At 41.3% G+C, this 18,862-nt stretch overlaps 1 protein-coding gene across 2 annotated transcripts in view; it reads left to right on the plus strand.

Annotated features, from left to right (window-relative positions):
- Positions 1 to 18,862, plus strand: part of mcm3ap (minichromosome maintenance complex component 3 associated protein) — a 76,977-nt gene that overhangs the window by 27,153 nt on the left and 30,962 nt on the right. For both annotated transcript variants that reach the window (XM_072578703.1, XM_072578704.1), the window contains 5 exons: positions 3,071 to 3,231; positions 6,382 to 6,617; positions 7,421 to 7,468; positions 11,624 to 11,874; positions 13,370 to 13,482. In XM_072578703.1, the coding sequence (XP_072434804.1) occupies positions 3,071 to 3,231; positions 6,382 to 6,617; positions 7,421 to 7,468; positions 11,624 to 11,874; positions 13,370 to 13,482 (809 nt within the window). The remainder of the gene's footprint in view (positions 1 to 3,070; positions 3,232 to 6,381; positions 6,618 to 7,420; positions 7,469 to 11,623; positions 11,875 to 13,369; positions 13,483 to 18,862) is intronic.

An 18,862-nucleotide genomic window follows, 5' to 3' on the forward strand; every position in this document is an offset into this window, starting at 1 on the left:
TTGACTGTTTTTCCCAATTCCAAACCAAAGGAAGTCCGGAAGTAAATCATGATGATCCCAATCCCAGTGATAGATTATCAGTCCTTCCTGAAATATATGAATTGGGGATAATGTGGCTTAAACAGCAGATGCATTAGGGAACCTAGAATGAGGCCTAAGGGGCAACCTTTTCACACAGAGGGTGGTGTGTGTATGGAATGAGCTGCCAGAGGAAGTGGTGGAGGCTGGTACAATTGCAACATTTAAAAGGCATCTGGATGGGTATTTGAATGGGGAGGGTTTGGAGGGAAATGGGCCGGGTGCTGGCAGGTGAGACTAGATTGGGTTGGGATATCTGGTCGGCATAGAAGAGTTGGACCGATGGGTCTGTCTCCATGATGTACGTCTCTATGAATGTCACTACCTTTCTGTGAAAGTTCTGTTGTCTTTTGATAAACAATTTACCTGGAAAATGGAGCATCATCTATTAGTTTAACAAAACCTTTTCAAGCCTTTTCTGTAAGTCCTTTCCTTCAATTAAAGTGTTTGTATTCTTTTCTTTCTGCTTCACACAGTAACCACTGCAGCTTCTGCATTAAGTCCATTTGACTGCTACATTAGCACAGTTACTTGACTGCAGAATAATGCCATTACACTTGAATCTGTTCTGAATTTTCAACTAGTGCGCTAGTTATGATCTTATTTATTTAGATTTTGAAATCTAAGTTCTAGTCCAGAATGATATAAAACTGCTGTTTGCCCCATCTTGTACTGGCTGAGGACCGAGAGTAAATAAGGTTTCCAGCAGCCTTGATATGCATCCAAACGAACATCAATCCATTCGTGTAACTCTGATTGGGACTCACTCTTCGTAAATCTTCAAGTGGTAAGATTGGCTCGTGCACATTCTACACAAAAAGTGGCATTATCTTTTGATGAAGCAGTGCTACGAAAGCTGGTGCCTCCAGATGAATCTGTTGGACTATAACCTGATGTTGTGATTTTTATCTTTAAAACAAAGTAATCTTCAGGTATAGTAAATTGATCCTTAAGATCCTGTTTGCTTTCTTCACCGAATCTTAGTTTATGTAACATTAGGTGATTTTTCATGACCCAAACTGACTTGGATTTCATTTAGCTTCAGTTCACTTTCAAATTGGATCCTGCCTCTTTTCCTTTACTTTGTATGTACAGTGCTACATACAGATCATTCTGCTGTAACACGTGTTTTTATTAATGCAATTCGCTGTGACATGATTGACAAACTGGGGACAGTTTCTGAAGCGCCAAGTTTTGAAGTGTGTATTGGTTATAACATGATTCCGGCTCCATTAGTTTAAATGGTGCTGCTTTTATGCAATTTTCTTATAACACAGGATTGCACGAGAACAGAACTACCATGAACTGATTGTACTGACGCTACAACCTTGAATTGTTGTTTTCCTTTGTGGGGCGATGGAAGCGATATTAAATGAATATTGGGCATTGGCTTTTACTGTGGAAAAAGAAATGGAGGGTAGAGAACTCTGAAATTAAATATTGATATGTTAAAAACAGTTCATATCACAAAAAAGGAAGTGCAGGAGGTCTTAGAGATGGATAATTTTCCAGAACCCAATCTAGTGTATCCCAGGATGTTGTGGGAAATTAGGGAGGAAATTGCGGGGCACTTGCAGAAGTATTAGTCATCTACAACCAAAGGTGAGATGTCAGATGACTGGAGAATGGCTAATGTTGTGTCTTCATTTAGCAAGGGATGTGAGGAGAGGCCTAGGACCAGTGAGTCTGACCTTGATGGTGGGTAAGTTGTTGAAGGTGATTCTGGAAGATAGCATTTATATGTAGTTGGACAGGCATAGTAATTAGGGATAGTCAACATAGTTTTGTGCGATGGAAAAATGTTTCACAAACTTGATTGAGTTTTTTGAAGACTTAACCAAGAAGCTTGATGATGGCAGAGTGGTAGATGTTGATTACTTGGACTTTAATAAGTCTTTGACAGGGTTCTGTATGGTAGATTAATTATTCAAGTTATATCACGTGGGACTCAATTTATTTAATGGCAGAAGACAGGGTGGTGGTAGAGGGTTGTTTCTCGGACTGGAGGCCTGTTACGAGTGGTGTTCTGCAGGGATTGGTGCTGGGTCTAGTTTTGTTTATCATTTTTATAAATGTTTTAGAGGAGAATATAGAGGCATGGTTAGTAAATTTGCCCAAAACTGGTGGTATATGGACAGTGAAGAAGGATATCTGAGATTTCAGAGAAATATTGACTAATTGGGTCAGTGAGCTCAAGAGTGGCAGATAGTTTGAATTTGGATATGTGAGGTATTGCATTTTGGTAAAACAAACACGTGCAGGACTTATACAATTAAAAGTAGAGTCTTGGATAGTGTTGTAGGGGTTCAGGTACATTCTTTGAAGTTTACATAGGATGGTTGAAAAGGTATTTAGCATACCTGCTCTCAAAGTTCAGTTCTTTCAGTATAGGTGTTGAGGTTGTACAGAGTGTTGGTGAGGCCTCTTCTGGAGTTGTATCAGTTCTCTTGCCTCACAGTGCCAGGGAACTGGGTTTGATTCCACCCTTAGGCAATTATCTGTGTGGAGTTTGCCCATTCTCCCCATGTCTGTGTGGGTTTCCTCTGGTGCTCTGCTTTCCTCCCACAGATCAAAGATGTGCAGGTTACGTGGATTGCCCATAGTTTCTAGAAATGTGCAAACTAGATCAATTAGCCATGGAAAATGCAGGGATAGGTTAGGGAGGTGGATCTGGATGGAATGCTTTTTGGAGGTTTGGTGTGGACTTGATGGGCTGAATGGTCTGCTTCCACACTGTAGGGATTATATGATATGGGCCAAGTGCCAGTAGGTGGTACTGCTTTAGTTTGAGATTGTGATCAGCATGGACTGAAGTGTCTATTTCTGTGCGATATGACGATTTACAATATGAGGACAGTATATTTATGCCCAATGCAGTGGATTTCACTTGTTGGCTGGCTTATGACAAACCAATATGTCTTGTCTCCCACACTGACTCAATGAACTCTCAGGCTCAGGCAAGTGCATTGTTTCTGTTATTGGTTTCTTTCAGGTTCGTCGTGAGGCTTTGAAGACTTTGACTTTTGCATTCACAGTCAGTTCTCAGCGATCTACAATGTTTCCAATGGAGACTCTTGTTCGAATATTGCTGTTTAAAGATTGTGAGGAGGCAGAAGAATTCACCAGGGATTACGGTCTAAGTTTAAATGATGGGTAAGTGTTAAAAGGATCTGGGGTATTTAAAGTGTTTTTAAACCATCCTCCTTACTTGACTTTCTTCTCATGGCTTATTTTGTAGCTATACCAGATGTAGCACCTGTCGCTTTGTTGCTTCCTGCCTTTACCCTAACGTGCTGAATGCTCAGGTTAATCTCCATTCTGTCAAGTTAAACTAAGATCAGATGAGCATTGGAATGGTTCTTGATTCTATAAGGCCCAGCTTTTCCACTCTGTCTTGCTTTTCTAACCTTGATATTCTCCATTGTTCTAGATAAACTTGACAGAAAAGTTAGGAGCACCCTTTCCTTATACTTTGCATTCAGTATCCTCTTGACTGAATATGAAATTTGAGGACCTTGCTGTTACCCCTACTTTCTTCTTTTCTTTCTCACTTTGTGTCCTTTGTCTATTTTTACGCCATTAACAATATTTGTTTTGCTTTTAAATACTTCAATGATACTATTCTGTCTGTTAAATTTGCAGTGGAGGGTTGCCCAAGCTCTTTCACTGGGCACTGAGTGAAGCCCTATGGACAATGTTCATATTTAGGCCATTTATTCCTTTCAATTGAAATTTGAATCTCGCTTTGAATATGGATATGTTGTTGTGTTCTGATTTGGAACTCATCCATCAGTACAGTGAAAGTGCTGAGAGATGTCCTTCAAAACATCTGTGTTCCCAAAATTTAAATGGAACAAATCTGAGAAGTTGAGACAAGTTTGTCGGAATTGTCGGTTTTTGAAGATAATCAGAATTTTTTGTTCTAACATTTTAAATGCATTAATATGATGGTTATTGCCTGGCCATTAACGAAAGTTTAGAACACTTAAATTTGTTCTGTCTACCTGTTCTTCTCAAAGTGTTTTTATGAAATGCCCTGACTTGACACTCCTTTACAGTTTTTTTTTAAAAAACCTACTTCAGATCATAGTCATGTGACAATAAGGGAACCTTTGAATGCATATCCCTTTCTCACTATGTTAACAAATGACATAGATAAAATCATCATCCTCTTCCTCTGCAGAGAAAGCCTGCTTGTCGAACTGTTCCTAGATCTTTGCCTTTTGCTTCAGAAAGCTGACAAACATGAAATGGAATCTCCTGTTTGCCTGCAATGTCCACTTTTTGTTTTGAATGTGGTTGCCAACTTGCTATAGTTGTCCAGTTTGCTTTGTCTCCAATTGACAACAATTTTAACTTTTTTGCAGGCTTACAATTCTTGAAGCATTTGAGCAACATTTGCAAGGAAATGTGGAATGATGTATGGCCTGTGAATTTGTGCTATAGCATGGTCAAACTGCTCCAATTAGTTTGGCACAGTCACATGACAAGTGTCCAGGAGTTTACCTTCTGTGGAGTCACCAGTCTGGAGATTTGGTTTATGGCTTATCTTTCTATTCGATTACCTATTCTGCTAGTGAGAGTGGCTGAAAACTTTCCCACAGCTGGAGTTTCATGCTACATGAATTTTGCTCTTTACGATTTCACTGTATGCTAGGAATCCTTATTTGTCTATCGCCATTATTAAGCTGCTTGGCTTGAAGTTTGTTGAGCTTGATCTAGCTCTGTTTTTGGATACAAGAATCACAACCATTTTTCAGTCTTGTAACATTCCCTTTTTATATTTTTAAATGCATGAAAACTTGTGTGTATTCCTTGGTGAAATATCCTAATTTTCCTTATGTTAATTGTTCCTGAAGAGTACTTTCACTATTCCTTTTTTTTTGTTGCATCATCATTCAGTTTAGATGTTTCTCTTTGTCTTTCCTTTTCTTTTTGTCTTTCATTTTGTTATCTTCTCCTTTGTTCATTTTCTATCCATGTCGCATCGCGACTGATTGCCAGTAATTATTTTTAGTGGGTTTATATCTCCTCACCTATTGAACATCATTTCAAGTGTTTCCCACTGCTGATTTACGACTTCATAAGTATTTTTTCAATAGATATCCCCTCATGCCATTCTTAACCATTTAGAAACGTATAAAATAATAGCATGAGTATGATATTTAGCCCATCAAGCCTGCTGTGCTATTCAAAATCATGATGGCTAATTCTCTATTTCAGTGTGCTTTCATCATAATCCTTGACACTTTTAACCTCTACAAATTTATCTATTTCTTTCTTAATTATATTCAGTGATTTAGCCTCTGTGGTAGAAGGTAGAAATATCTCATTTCAGTTTTCAAATGGCCTACTGCATATCCTTAGGCCGTGACCCCTTCTTCTCCCTCTTCCTCCCAACTACATCCATGCAAGATCCCTGAATCTAGTCTGTCTAACTTTGACTATTAGAGATTGTCCCTTGTTGTTCCAAACTCCAGTGAGTACAAACCCAGGTGATTCAATTCTCTCAGTGGGTGGCTCAGTGGTTGCACTGCTGCCTCACAGCACCAGGGACCCAGGTCCGATTCCAACCTTTGGTGACTGTCTGTGTGGAGTTTGCACATTCTACCTCTGTCTGTGTGGTTTCCTCCAGGTGCTCTGGTTTCCTCCCACAATCCAAAGATGTGCAGGTCAGGTGAATTGGCCATGCTAAATTGCCCATAGTGTTTAGATTAGGAGCATTAGTCAGGGGTAAATGTAGCATAATTGGGATAGGGGAATGGGTCTGGGTGGGTTACTCGTTGGAGGGTTTGTGTGGACTTGTTGGGCCATAAAACCTGTTCCACACTGCAGGGATTCAATGATTGTCAATGGCAAATCTGCCATCACAAGAATCAGTCAGGTGAACATTTGCGGCACTCCCTGTCTGGCAAATGTATTTTTCCTCCAGTACAGAGATCAAAACTGCAAACACTACAACTGGTGTGGTCTAGCCAAGTCCAGGACAGCTGCAGCAAGTCTTCCTTGCTCCTTAACTGAAATCCTCCTGCAGTGAACACCAATGTTTCATTTGTTTTCCTAACTGCATCTACACGCTTGCTTTTAGTGGCTGGTGTACAAGGACATGCAAGTTCCTTTGTACATACATGTTATACAGTATCTGCCATGCAGTCATCCAACTAAATTCACCATTTTTACCCCAACTTAATTTGTTTCTTCATGCCTAAACCTTGTTGTATGGTAATGGTTTATCATTGGGTGAAGTTGAACTAACTTATTAATAAAAAAAATTAAATTGCTATGACATTAAATGTGTTGCAGATGTGCTGAGTTGAACCGATCAGTGTTATCTGATCCAGACTATCCATTGTTGCCCAAGAAGTCCCTGTTTATTGATCAGAAACGGACTACACTGATTGGGGAGGTCATGAATGGAGGGCCTCTACCACTATTTACACCACACACCCCTGTTTTGAGCTTTGACAATCAAGGGCGATATATTGGGGAGAGCCGTGAGTCAAATATTGCTGGCCAGAAACCAACCATGAGTGAAGAAGGTAAATTATCATATAAATTAATTTTGGTTTTTCAGATTAATTTCCTTTGATCAAGGTAAAGTTTTTTGCATGAAGTTAATGCAGATGGTAGGACTCAAAACTGAACAGTGAACTGTTCTTGACCGTGTTTTTCGAGTATAGCATTCTCCAATTCAAGCAAAATTCAGACCAAAAATTTGAAAGGAGCAGTGGAAAAGTAGGATTAAAAAGCTCAAATTCTTGCTGGTTGATTTTGATCTTCTTGAGATTTGTTTTAGCATTGGACCTGCTCTCAAGCATTCTGTCAGCTGCAGCACTGGTTATCTGCAGATTACAAACTAATGTACAAAATTCATGCAATATGTCTGTAGACCAGTGTCCGAGAATGTACCGGCACATTTTTCTATTTCGCATGCCTTGACCACAATCCTTCAAGTTGGATTGTAAGTGAGATCCCATTTGCCTTGTGAAAGATCCCACAATGCATAATTTAAGGAAGAACCAGGGCTGTTATTCTCAGTAATGTGATTGATATTTCTTGACCGACATGACTAAAAATAAATGTCTTTTAATGCTGTTTGAGAGCTTATGCACAGTGCAAATTGGGAGCTCCATTTCTCTTTCTCCTGTTCAAGATGGTTTGTCTGTTCACATCTGTAAGATTCTAGCAGACAAAAGACAGGAGTTTTTCATTTTGTCAACCTGAGCTGAACCCAATGCTGCAGTGAGAAAGAAAAACCATTTAAGCTGTTGAAAGTCCTTTTTTTTTTTGACAGGAGATATAAGATTAAGCAATATTATGTCAATTTTGTTTTCACTTTTAGGTGGTCAAGAAGCAGCAAAAAAAGTTGAAACTCCATTTATTACATCGTGTAAGTAATGAGATTCTCTTGATTAATTCTGTACAGTGAATATCATGTTCTTATGATATTTTGAAATGCAAGTTTTATCTTTAACGAGCAGTAGAATGCAATGCCTTGTGCCGATCCTAGGTGCAGATTGAAGCTCTTTCTGTACTGACCAAATGATGTCCCTCAGCTTCACACTCAGATGTTACCCACTATATCTGTGGGGTATTTTATACATTATATCTTTTATCCTGCCATCAAGGAAGCACTTCATCCATCTGCCCTGTATCTGTCCCAGAACTGAGGTGAAAGACTACTGAATAATCCATTCCAACATCTAGCCATTGAAACATCATTATTTTGATCTAACATACTAAGTCACGAGTATTGCTTTGTTCTCAACTGGAATCACTAGGTTGTAAGTGTCTTTTTACTCAGGTAGAGTTAACTTGTATATGGAGCTTTAAATGAACAAGGAGGTACTTTACACAAGCTGCTAGTGTGGTTTCTCACATTCTTCAAATGTACATTAAGTTTTATATACAAAGCACCCTCTTTAGAAGTCACCTTTTATTTTTTCTGTCTCTAATCTAATGTGATTTTAGGTAAGCTTTCATTGCTTTGTAAAATCTGACATAAAATGGGGCAGCACTGCTGCCTCGCAGTGCCATGGACCCAGGTTCGATTCCAGCTTCTGGCGACTGTCTGTGTGTAGTTTGCACATTCTCCCCGTGTCTGCCTGGGTTTCCTCCAGGTACTCCAGTTTCCTCCCACACTCCAAAGATGTGCAGGTCAGGTGAATTGGCCATGCTAAATTGCCCATAGTGATAGGTGCATGAGTCTGGATGGGTTACTCTTCGGAGGGTCATTGTGGACTTGTTGGGCTGAAGGATCTGTTTCCGCACTGGAGGGAATCTAATCTAATCTAAAATTATGCATCTGGCCTGTGCATCACTAGAATGCTACATAAAATTCAATATAAAATAGCTAATTAATAATTCTGCAATTTCCTCCCTAAGGGCGTTGTGAGTATGACTGTAGCCATTCAAGAAAGCAGCTCGCTTTCTCAAGGGCATGTAGGGATGGGCAGTAAATGCTGACCAGCCAGCAATGTCCATGTCCCAAGAATAAAGTGATCAAAAAAAATCTTGTAAAAGACACTTTAGGTAAGGGTGACCATAGTATGATAAAATTTTATATTAGGTTTGAATGTGGTGCAGTTCAATTAGCAACGAATATAATCTAAACAAAGGAAATTGATGGTATTGGGGTAAATTGACAATGGTGGATTGGGAAGCTAAGAAGGTATGATGATAGGCATGGCAACGACTAACATTTGAAGAATACTTAGTTTAATATAATTATCGAATTAGAATCCCTACAGTGTGGAAACAGACAATTTGGCCCAACAAGTCCACACCAACCGTCCAAAGAGTAATCCACCCAGACTCATTCCCCTACCCGATCACTCTACATTTACCCCTGACTAACGCACCTAACCTACACACCCCTGAACACTATGGATAATTTAACATGGCCAGTTTACCTAACCTGCACATCTTTGGATTATGGGACGAAACTGGAGTACCCAGTTTTACTCATTGTCTGTATAGGGTCTTTCAATGAGCAAAACTAACGTCATTTACAAACTACTGTGCAAGGACTGTAACAAACAACATATGGGACAAGCAGGCAGAAAACTAGCCACCAGGATACATGAACACCAACTGGCCACAAAAAGACATGACCTTCTCTCACGGTGGCACAGTGGTTAGCACTGCTGCCTCACAGCGCCAGAGACCTGGGTTCAATTCTCGACTCAGGCGACTGACTGTGTGGAGTTCGCACGTTCTCCCCGTGTCTCTGTGGGTTTCCTCCGGGTGCTCCGGTTTCCTCCCACAGTCCAAAAATGTGCAGGTTAGGTGAATTGGCCATGTTAAATTGCCCGTAGTGTTAGGTATAGGGGAATGGTTCTGGGTGGGTGCGCTTCGGCGGGTCGGTGTGGACTTGTTGGGCCGAAGGGCCTGTTTCCACACTGTAAGTAATCTAATCTAATCTAATCTAATCTACACTAGTATCCTCACATACGGATGAGGAAGGACACCACTTCGACTAGGACAATACATCCATCCTAGGACAAGCCAAACAAAGACATATACAAAAATTCCTAGAAGCATGGCATTCCAACCAGAACTCTTATCAACAAACACATCGAGTTAGATCCCATCTACCACCCCCTGAAAAAAGGAACCAGAAGTGACTTCACTACAGGAAATAACATCACCAAAAGAAATGATATCACCAACCCAAACATATAAATAGAAAGCAGGAAATTTCAGCATTGCTTCGCATGAAGTCCACTGAAGATGTTAGCTAGTAAGGTAATGAAACGTCTGGAAATGAACCTTTCAGCTCAGCAAGCAAACCTACATCCAAAAGATTTAGAGAGGCTAAATGACTGGATATAAGTTTAATAAATGGAATACAATATTGAGAAGTTATGAGGTTATCCTCTCTAAGTAGGAAAAACAGAAATGCAAAGCTTTTCTTAAATGTTGAAAAGCTGGGATGTGTTGAACTACAAAGAAACTTTGATATACTTCATAATTATAGTTTTGTTCAAGAGATGTGGGCAATGCTGATGCGACCAGCATCTGATTCCCCATCCGAAGTGCCCTGGAGAAGGTGCTGATGAGGCTGTCTTGGACTGCTGCTGTCCTTGGGTGTACGTACAATTACAATGCTGCTAAGTGAGTTGTGGGATTTTGACCTAGTGAGAGCGAAGGAATGATATAGTTTCAAGTCAGGATGGTGTGTACCTTGGGGTTAGTGGTGTTCATATTGCATTGGTTGCCCTTGCCCTTCTGAGTGTTAGAGTTTGCAGTTTTGAAAAGATTACTAGAGGAGACTTGGTGAATGACTGCAGTGCACCTGTATACACACAGCTGCTACCGACTGTCAGTGCTGGAGTGAATGTTAGAGGTGATGAATAAAATGGAAATCAAGGAGACTGCTTGTTCTTGATTGTTATTGAGCTTCTTGTGATGTTGGAGACACACTTATCCATGTAACAAGAGAGCATTCCATCATAGTCTGGACCTGTACCTTAAGGATAGTGGACAGACACTGGGAACTCTAAGTTACTCTCCATGCAATTCCTAGCCTCTTCCCTGTTCTTATAGCTGTAGTATTTACGTTGAGAATCCAATTGTGTTTCTGGTCAATGATATCTTGTATCCAGTTAGCCAAATTTTCCTGTATCCCATACCTCTTTATTTTCTAAATGAGCCTACCATGGGGGACCTTGGTAATAAACCTGTTGGGACTTTAACCTGGTGGTGTTATTTTTAACCCTTTCGTAGCTCTGTCATTGGCACTTGTATGTACCACAACTTTTGGCTGCTCACCCTCCCCCTTAAGAATCCTGTAGACTCGATCTGAGACATCCCTGATCCTGGCACCTGGGAAGCAAGGTACCATCTGGGACTCTCGCTTGCGACCACAGAATCTTTTGTTTGTTCCTCTAATCATCGAATCTCTTATTGCTATTGCTCTCCCAGTCTCTCCCTTTCCCTTCTAAGCCACAGAGCCATGCTCAGTGTCAGAGACCTGGCCGCTGTGGCTTTTCCCTGGTAGATGTTGTCTCCCACCCTTGCTCTCCTGACAGTCACCCAGCTACCTTTTATCCTCTAACTTAGGTGTGACTACCTCCCTCCAACTCCTCTCTATCACCCCCTCATCCTCCCGAATGATCTGAAGTTCATCCAGCTGCAGCTCCAGTTCCCTAAACTGTGGTCTGTGAGGAGGTACATTTCCCACAGGTGAAGTCAACAGGGTCACTCGTGGTGACCCTGACTACCCACATCCTGCAGGAGGAATATGCAATTGCCCCAGCTTCCATCCCCTTAGCTCTAATTTGCCAAAAGAGATTTTTTTAAAAAGTTAAGAATATGCTGGAAATACTCAGCACGCAATATCTGTAAAGAGAGAAACACAATGTTTTCAAGGTAAAAGTTTGACAAACCTGAATTTTAACACTTTCGGTTGTTGCTTTTGAATGTATTTTCTGTTTTTACACCAAGTTTTCACACAGCTGGAGTATGTGCTGAAGTGAGTGAACATTTTCAGTTGTTTTGAATGTAAATTTCTATTGTTTGTAATATTTGTTGCTTTTTGTAGCTGTACCACTAGAGAACCAAACTTCAGCCCAAGAAACGCCTGCTGTTGCACAGTGCTCTCCGCCATCGCCATTGCCTCAGGTTGCTGCTCCAGTGGTTGCGCTGGTACCTATCGCCCCTCAGGTGCCTGCTGTGCCTATCGCCCCTCAGGTGCCTGCTGTGCCTATCGCCCCTCAGGTGCCTGTTGTGCCTATCGCCCCTCAGGTGCCTGCTGCACCTCCACCCAAGCCTCAACCAGTCTATTCTGAAAAGGTACAGCCTGACTATATCAGAAGTGTGATGTTCCTCCAACTTGTGTTTGTGCTTGTGACTGATAAGTTATTTATATATCTATATATTTTATATATGCACACATAGCATGGTGATTTATTTTTGTTACTCCATTGCTGTTTGTGTTTGCAGCAGAAGTCGTTATAATATTTAGTAATCAGCCCCTTCCATTCCTAGCTCATGAATGTGTATTTAATGCTGTTGTATAGATAAACCTAGTTGTCAACTTGCTGCACGCCAAAGTTTCACAAAATAACAAATCAGATGATAGGAGCACAGTGCTGTTGTTAGTTGAGGGAGATAAGTTATCTGGGATTCTGGAAGAGCCAACAGTTGTACAAAGAGTGTAAAGATGTTGCATTTTTATTTTTCTGTATTTTTGATGTGGACCGAAAATGGCTGGTTCAAACAGTTAGAATCGTCTGGTTATAGACCAGCTGGAGCCAGAGGTCTACGTATGAATGTGGTGTGTTATTTTCGACAGAAGCCATCCAATGTCCAGATGGACAGAATCTGTCTCTCTTCCATTGACTGTAAGAGCTACCTTTCAGCCTGAAGACAGCATGTTTACTTCCCCTTGTTGCAGTGGAGTTTAGTGAATAAGTCTAACCTTTTATAACTGTGAATCACCTTGTGCCTCTTGCAAACAAGTGAAAATATCTGGACAAAAGCCTGAGAAGTAGTATTCAGATGAGTAAAAAGGATTATTTCAGCAAATCCTGTGAACAGGCACCAATGAACTGCCTTCCCAGTCTTCTCTCCACCAATAACACCCATTTTTTTGAGTCTGGTTGCATGTGTGTACGTGCATGCATAAAGGGGGAGTTTGTAAGTGGGTTAGAGTTTTAGTTGTTTATTTATAGGTGGTTGTTTATATTAAACAGTAATTATTGATAAGTGCCAAAAGCTGATCTGAGCTTTTTTTGTCAATCTGGGTCCAAAGGATAGGAAACTAGGGGAACATTGCGAAGTTTAATAAAAATGAACTTTTTCCATGATTCTTAGAATACCCATGGGGTCTTTTTGACCCCCCCCCCCCCCCCCACACACACACACACCATTGTAATGTTAGTTTAGACAGTATTTTGATCTTTTTCCTAGTTATTGGGCATGTGCGGCAGTGTATCTGCTGGAGTGGGTTTCTTTGTTTAATCCTGTAGGCAGTGTAAATTCTTTGGAAAACCAAAAAGGTAAATTATAAATCCTACCAGTTCAGTGTTTAATACACTGCTGCAGAATTGTTCAATGTGATAATTAGGTGGAGTAGTGGGCTAATTGTTATTATATTACTGTTTATTACGGGTAAAATGCAAGAAATCCAAAAGCAAATGAGACACAATAAAATGTTCTAAATGTCAGCAGATACTCAGTTTAAACGTAAGGGAAAGCAGTAATGGACGAAGAGCTTTAAATCCGTTCATATTTTTAATGATGATTGTCTGTTCCATGTGCCAGTATTGTTTTCTGTCCCTTTCAGATGATAGTCGAAGTCGTCAAAGATGTGGTAAATGATATAGTGAAGGATGTTCTCTGCGTGGAGTGTAAAGAACTGGCAAAAGCAGGGTCAGCTTTTGCTGCTGAAGCTATCAGGTAATAAACTACTTCAGGCTGAATTGTTATCACTGAAAGGCTTGTAGGGTCGTTTTATAAAATTTATTATGAAACAGAAGGAGGCCATTTGACTCAAGTCCATGGAGTAGTCTAATTAGGATTATTTCCTTGTTCCCTGTAGTCCTGCATATTTATTTTGTTTTAGTGTTTATCCAGTTTCCATTTGATGTGATTGATTATCTGTGCTTACACTGTTTTGATGGCAGCAAGTCCCAGGTTATTTACTAATAACAACACAAAAATGTTCTTCCTTTCATTCTCCTTGTAACACTTGCCCATAACCTTAAATCGGTGTTCCACTCCTCCTTGCAATATGAGCTACCGTAAACTGTTTTTCTTTGTTTACCTTACACCAACTGAAACAAATTTGGATATCTTGACCAAATCTTTCCTCAATCTGCTTTGGATGATTTAAGCTTCTCTAACTTAACTTTGTAGCTCAAATTCCCATTTCTGGATCCATTCTGATCAATTTCCTTTGCTGCTCCTTCTGAATTCTTGCATCCTTCCTCAAGTGTGATGACCAAAAGTGGATGCAATACTCCATTGTGGTCAGCACTTTAAAAGGTTTCCCATGATGTGGAGGTGCTGGTGTAGGACTGTGGTGGACAAAGTCAGAAGTCACATGACACATCATAGAATTATAGAATTCCCTACAGTGTCGAAGCAGCTGTTTGGCCCATTGAGAGTCCACACTGACCCTCTGAAGAGCATCCCACCCAGACCCACTCCCATACCCCTGTAACCCTGTACTTCCCACACCTAATCTGCATGTTCCTACAACGCTACAGACAATTTAGCATGGCCCATCCACCTAATCTGCACTTTGGACTGTAGGAGGAAACCTGGATCACCCGGAGGAAACCCACGCAGATACAAGGAGAATGTGCAAGCTCCACACAGACAATTGCCTGAGGTTGGAATCCAACCCAGATCATTGACACTGTGCGGCAGCAGTGCTAATCAATCAGCCACTGTGCCGAAAGCTTGTGATTTAGATAAACCTGGTGGACTAACCTGGTGTTTAAAAAGATTCCGGTTAACCTGCTGTTTGTCTCGTGCATACCTTGATTTATGTAGCCCAGGATCCCATGCATTTTAAGTATCCTGAGTAGAACATTGAACAATACAGCACAGGAAAGGGCCATTTGGCCCACATGTTGTGCTGAATATGACGCCAAACTAAATTATGACGTGGAACTCCTTCCGCCTGCTCTTGGTCCATATCCCTCCACATTCATGTACTTATCTAAAAGTCTCTTAAACACCCCCATCATATCTGCCTCCACCACCACTGCTACCCCTGGCAGCACATTTCACGCATTCTACCACTAAGATTACTTGCTCCTCAAATCTCCTTTGAACTTTCTCCCCTCACCTTAAATGCATGGCCCCAGTTTTAGACATTTCAACTCTGGGGAAAAAGATTCTGACCGTCAACCCTATCTGTGCATCTCATTATTTAATAGTTTTCTCTTAAATCTCCTGTTTCCATCTGCCGCTCCAGAGAAAGCACCCCAAGGTTTTCTAGCCTCTTCTTATAGCTTGTACCCTCTGATCCAGGCAGCATCCTGATAAACCTCTTCTGTACCCTCTCCAAAGCCTCCACGTGCTTCCTGTAATGTGGCGACCAGACTTGAACACAATACTCGAAGAGTGACCTTACCAAAGTCTTATAAAGCTGCAACATGACATCCTGACTTTTGCACTCAATACTCCAACCACTGAAGGCAAACATGCCATATGCCTTCTTTACGACCCTGTCTATTTGAGTGGCCACTTTCAGGGAGCTATGAACTTGAACCTCAAGATCCCTCTGTATATCAGTGCACTTCAGGGTCCTGCCATTAACTGTATGCTTTTCCTTAACATTTGATCTCACAAAATGCTACAGCTCACACTTACTCAGATTAAACTCAATCTGCTGTTTCTCCACCCATACCTGCAGCTAGTCTATATTCCACTGTATCCTTTGACAACTTTCCACACAATCCACAATACCACAGATCTTTGTATCATCTGTAGACTTACTAACCCACCCAGCAACATTTTCACCCAAGTCATTTATATATATCACAAACAGTAGTGCTCCCAGTATGGATCCTAAGAACACCATGACTGCACAGCGGGTCAAGGAGAACCTAGTGTCATAGTGTGGTTAAACCCGAAACACTACATTAGTATTTCCCACACTCTGTCCTCCTCTGAGCAAAAAAAAACTTTCTGAAGAGAACGACTGGCAAGATGAAGATGTACAAGGGAGCAGCCATTAAGAGAGTGGGCCAGTGTTAGAGTGGAAGTTCTGAGGCTTTTGCTTGAGGTTTCAGTGCACACTGCAGAGGGGATCGTCAAGGAGTGCGTAAGGCCTTGTTTTTTGGAATCAGATGGTGAAGCAGAGCTGTAAGTATATAACTCAGTCATCTCGGAGTAACTGAAATGAAACTGATGTCGCAGGGCAGCTATGACCTGATTGGCTAATAGGAAATCTGTACAAGATTTGGAAAAAAAGACTCCAAAATGAACTAGATTAGCTAATAAGGAATTAACTAATTAATAATTTAGTTAACAAAGTAGAGGTGGCTGGGCAGGTGATGTGCTGCAGCTGTATGATGTGGGAGCTGGCTGATCCCATTGTGAGCTGCAATGACCACAATTTCAGCAAGTGCTGGTTCCTGTAGGAAATCTGGCTTAGAGATGATGAGCTGGAATCTGAGCTTCAAACTCTGCGGCACATCCAGGAGGGGGAGAGTTCCCTGGATGCTTTGTTTCAGGAGGCTGTCACACCCGGTGGATTAACTATCACAAATTTGGTCAGTGGCCAGGGATGGCAGGTGTGACTGCAAGTGAGGTGGGTAGAGGAGCCTCTGCTCTTCACCTTGTCCAATAGGATCAAGGTACTTGCTCCTTGTGTGGATGAGCAACAGAGCTGCAGGGAGATTTTTAGATTAGATTAGATTACAGTGTGGAAACAGGCCCTTCGGCCCAACACGTCCACACCGATCCGCAACCCACCCATACCCCTACACTTACCCCTTACCTAACACTACAGGCAATTTAGCATGGCCAATTCACCTGACCTGCACATCTTTGGACTGTGGGAGGAAACTGGAGCACCCAGAGGAAACGCATGCAGACCCGGGGAGAACGTTCAAACTCCACACAGTCAGTCGCCTGAGGTGGGAATTGAACCCGGGTCACTGCTGTGAGGCAGCAGTGCTAACCACTGTGCCACCGTGCCGCCCAATGAGCAGCTGACCATGACTCCATGGTACAGGAGGCCATTCAAGAAAGGGGAGCAAAAAAACAAATGGTGATTGTCCGGGATTCTATGATTGGGGGGGGGGGGGGGCGGGTAAACAGAGAGTATCCTTTGTAAGCAGGATCGTGAGTCCTGTGAGTCCTGGTGCCAGGGTGCAGGACATCTCTGACCGGCTTGAAAGGATATTGGAGAGGTAGGTGGAGGATCCAATTGTTATGGTTCAAGTCATTTCAAACAACATAGGCAAGGCTAGGAAAGATGGCCTCTTCGGGGATTATCAGGAGCTATGAACCAAATTGCTACCTGAGCCACATGCAAATTGGTTTAGGAATAAGTAAGTAAGCGACGTAAACACGTGGCTGAAGGAGTGTTGTGGGAAAGAGCAGTTCCATTTCAGTGGGCATTGACATCAGTTGTGGAACAGGGAGGGATCTGTACCGATGGGATAGTCTCCACTTGAACCGATCTGGAACCCGTGTTCTAATGAAAAGGATAAATAGGGTGGTCACTAGGACTTTAAACTAGTGAATTGGGGGAAGGGAAGGGGAAAACAATGGTAAGTATGATAAATCGAAAGGAAACCGCAGGTCAGCATGTGTGCAGAAATGTTTGACCACATGGCAGACCATGAAACAAGTTAAAAGGAAGGATAACTCTGGAGATATTAATAATGGAAATGTTAGAATTCGTAAAGAGGGAATAAAAGCTTGCATAAAGGCACTTTATTTGAATAGTCGTAGCATTCGAAACAAGGCAGATGAGTAACAGCACAAGTCATTGTGAATGAGTTTGATTTAGTAGCCTTTACAGAGACATGGTTGCAAGATGGTCACAATGGAGTTAAATATCCAGGCATATCTGATTATTTGCAAGGACAGACAGGAAGGTAAAGGGGGGTGGTGCAGCTCTGATATTTAAGGATGACATCAGAGCAGTGTTGAGAGGTTCTATGGAGAATAAGGTTAAATCCATTTGGGTGAAAATTAGAAGTTCTTAGAAAAAGTAGTCACAGGTAGGCGTAATCTATAGGACACCAAATAATAGTGTTACATTGGGATGGGCAGTAATCAAAAAAATAAACTGATGCCTGTAAAAAATGGTACAGCAATTATCATGGGGGAAATCAAATCTACATGTCAATGGTTGAACCAGTTCAGTCAGGGTAGCCTTGAGGAGGAGCTCATTAAATGTATCCGCGATAGTTTCCTTGAATAGTATGTAATGGAACCAATGAGGGAGCAAGCTATCCTAGATCTGGTCCTGTGTAATGAGACAGTAATAATTAATGATCTCATAGTTAGGCATCCTCTTGGAAGGAGCGATCACGTACGGTTGAATTTAGAATACAGATGGAAAGTGCAGAGATAAAATCCAATACCAGGGTCCTGTGCTTAAACAAAGGAGACTACAATAGGATGAGGGAGGAGTTGGCTAAAGTAGACTGGAAGCAAAGAGATTATGGTGGGATAGTTGACGAATAGTGGATGACTTTCAAAGCAATTTTTTGAAGTGCTCAGCAAAAGTATATACCACTGAACAGGAAGGACTGTAAGAAAAGGAGCATTCTGCTGTGGATGTCGAAGGAAATAAGAGAGGCTATCAAATTAAGAGAAGGAATACAAAATGGCAAAGACCAGCAGGAAACTAGAAGAATAAGAAAACTTTAAAGGTCAACAGAAAGCCACAAAAAAATCTATAAAGAAAAGTAAGGCAGATTGAGAGTAAGCTAGCTCATAATATAAAGACAGATCGCAAACGTTTCTTTAAATAGATAAAGTGAAAAAGAGTGGCTAAGGTAAACATTCATCCTTTATAGGATGCAAAGGAGATTTAGGAATGGGATATGAGGAAGTGGCGGAGGCATTTAACAGATGTTTTTTGTCGGTCTTCACAAGGAGGACTCTAATAACATGCAGATACTGACAAGGAGATGAAGATAGGTGAGGACCTGAAAACAATCATCATCATGAAAGAGGTAATGTTGGGCAAGCTAATGGAGCTAAAAGTAGACTAGTCTCTTGGCCCTGATGGAATGCATCCCAGGGTACTAAAAGAGATGGCGAGAGAAATAGCAAATGCACTTGTGGAAATTTTCCAAAA

The sequence above is a fragment of the Chiloscyllium punctatum genome, chromosome 10 (genome assembly GCF_047496795.1).
Source record: "Chiloscyllium punctatum isolate Juve2018m chromosome 10, sChiPun1.3, whole genome shotgun sequence".
NCBI lineage: Eukaryota > Metazoa > Chordata > Chondrichthyes > Orectolobiformes > Hemiscylliidae > Chiloscyllium > Chiloscyllium punctatum.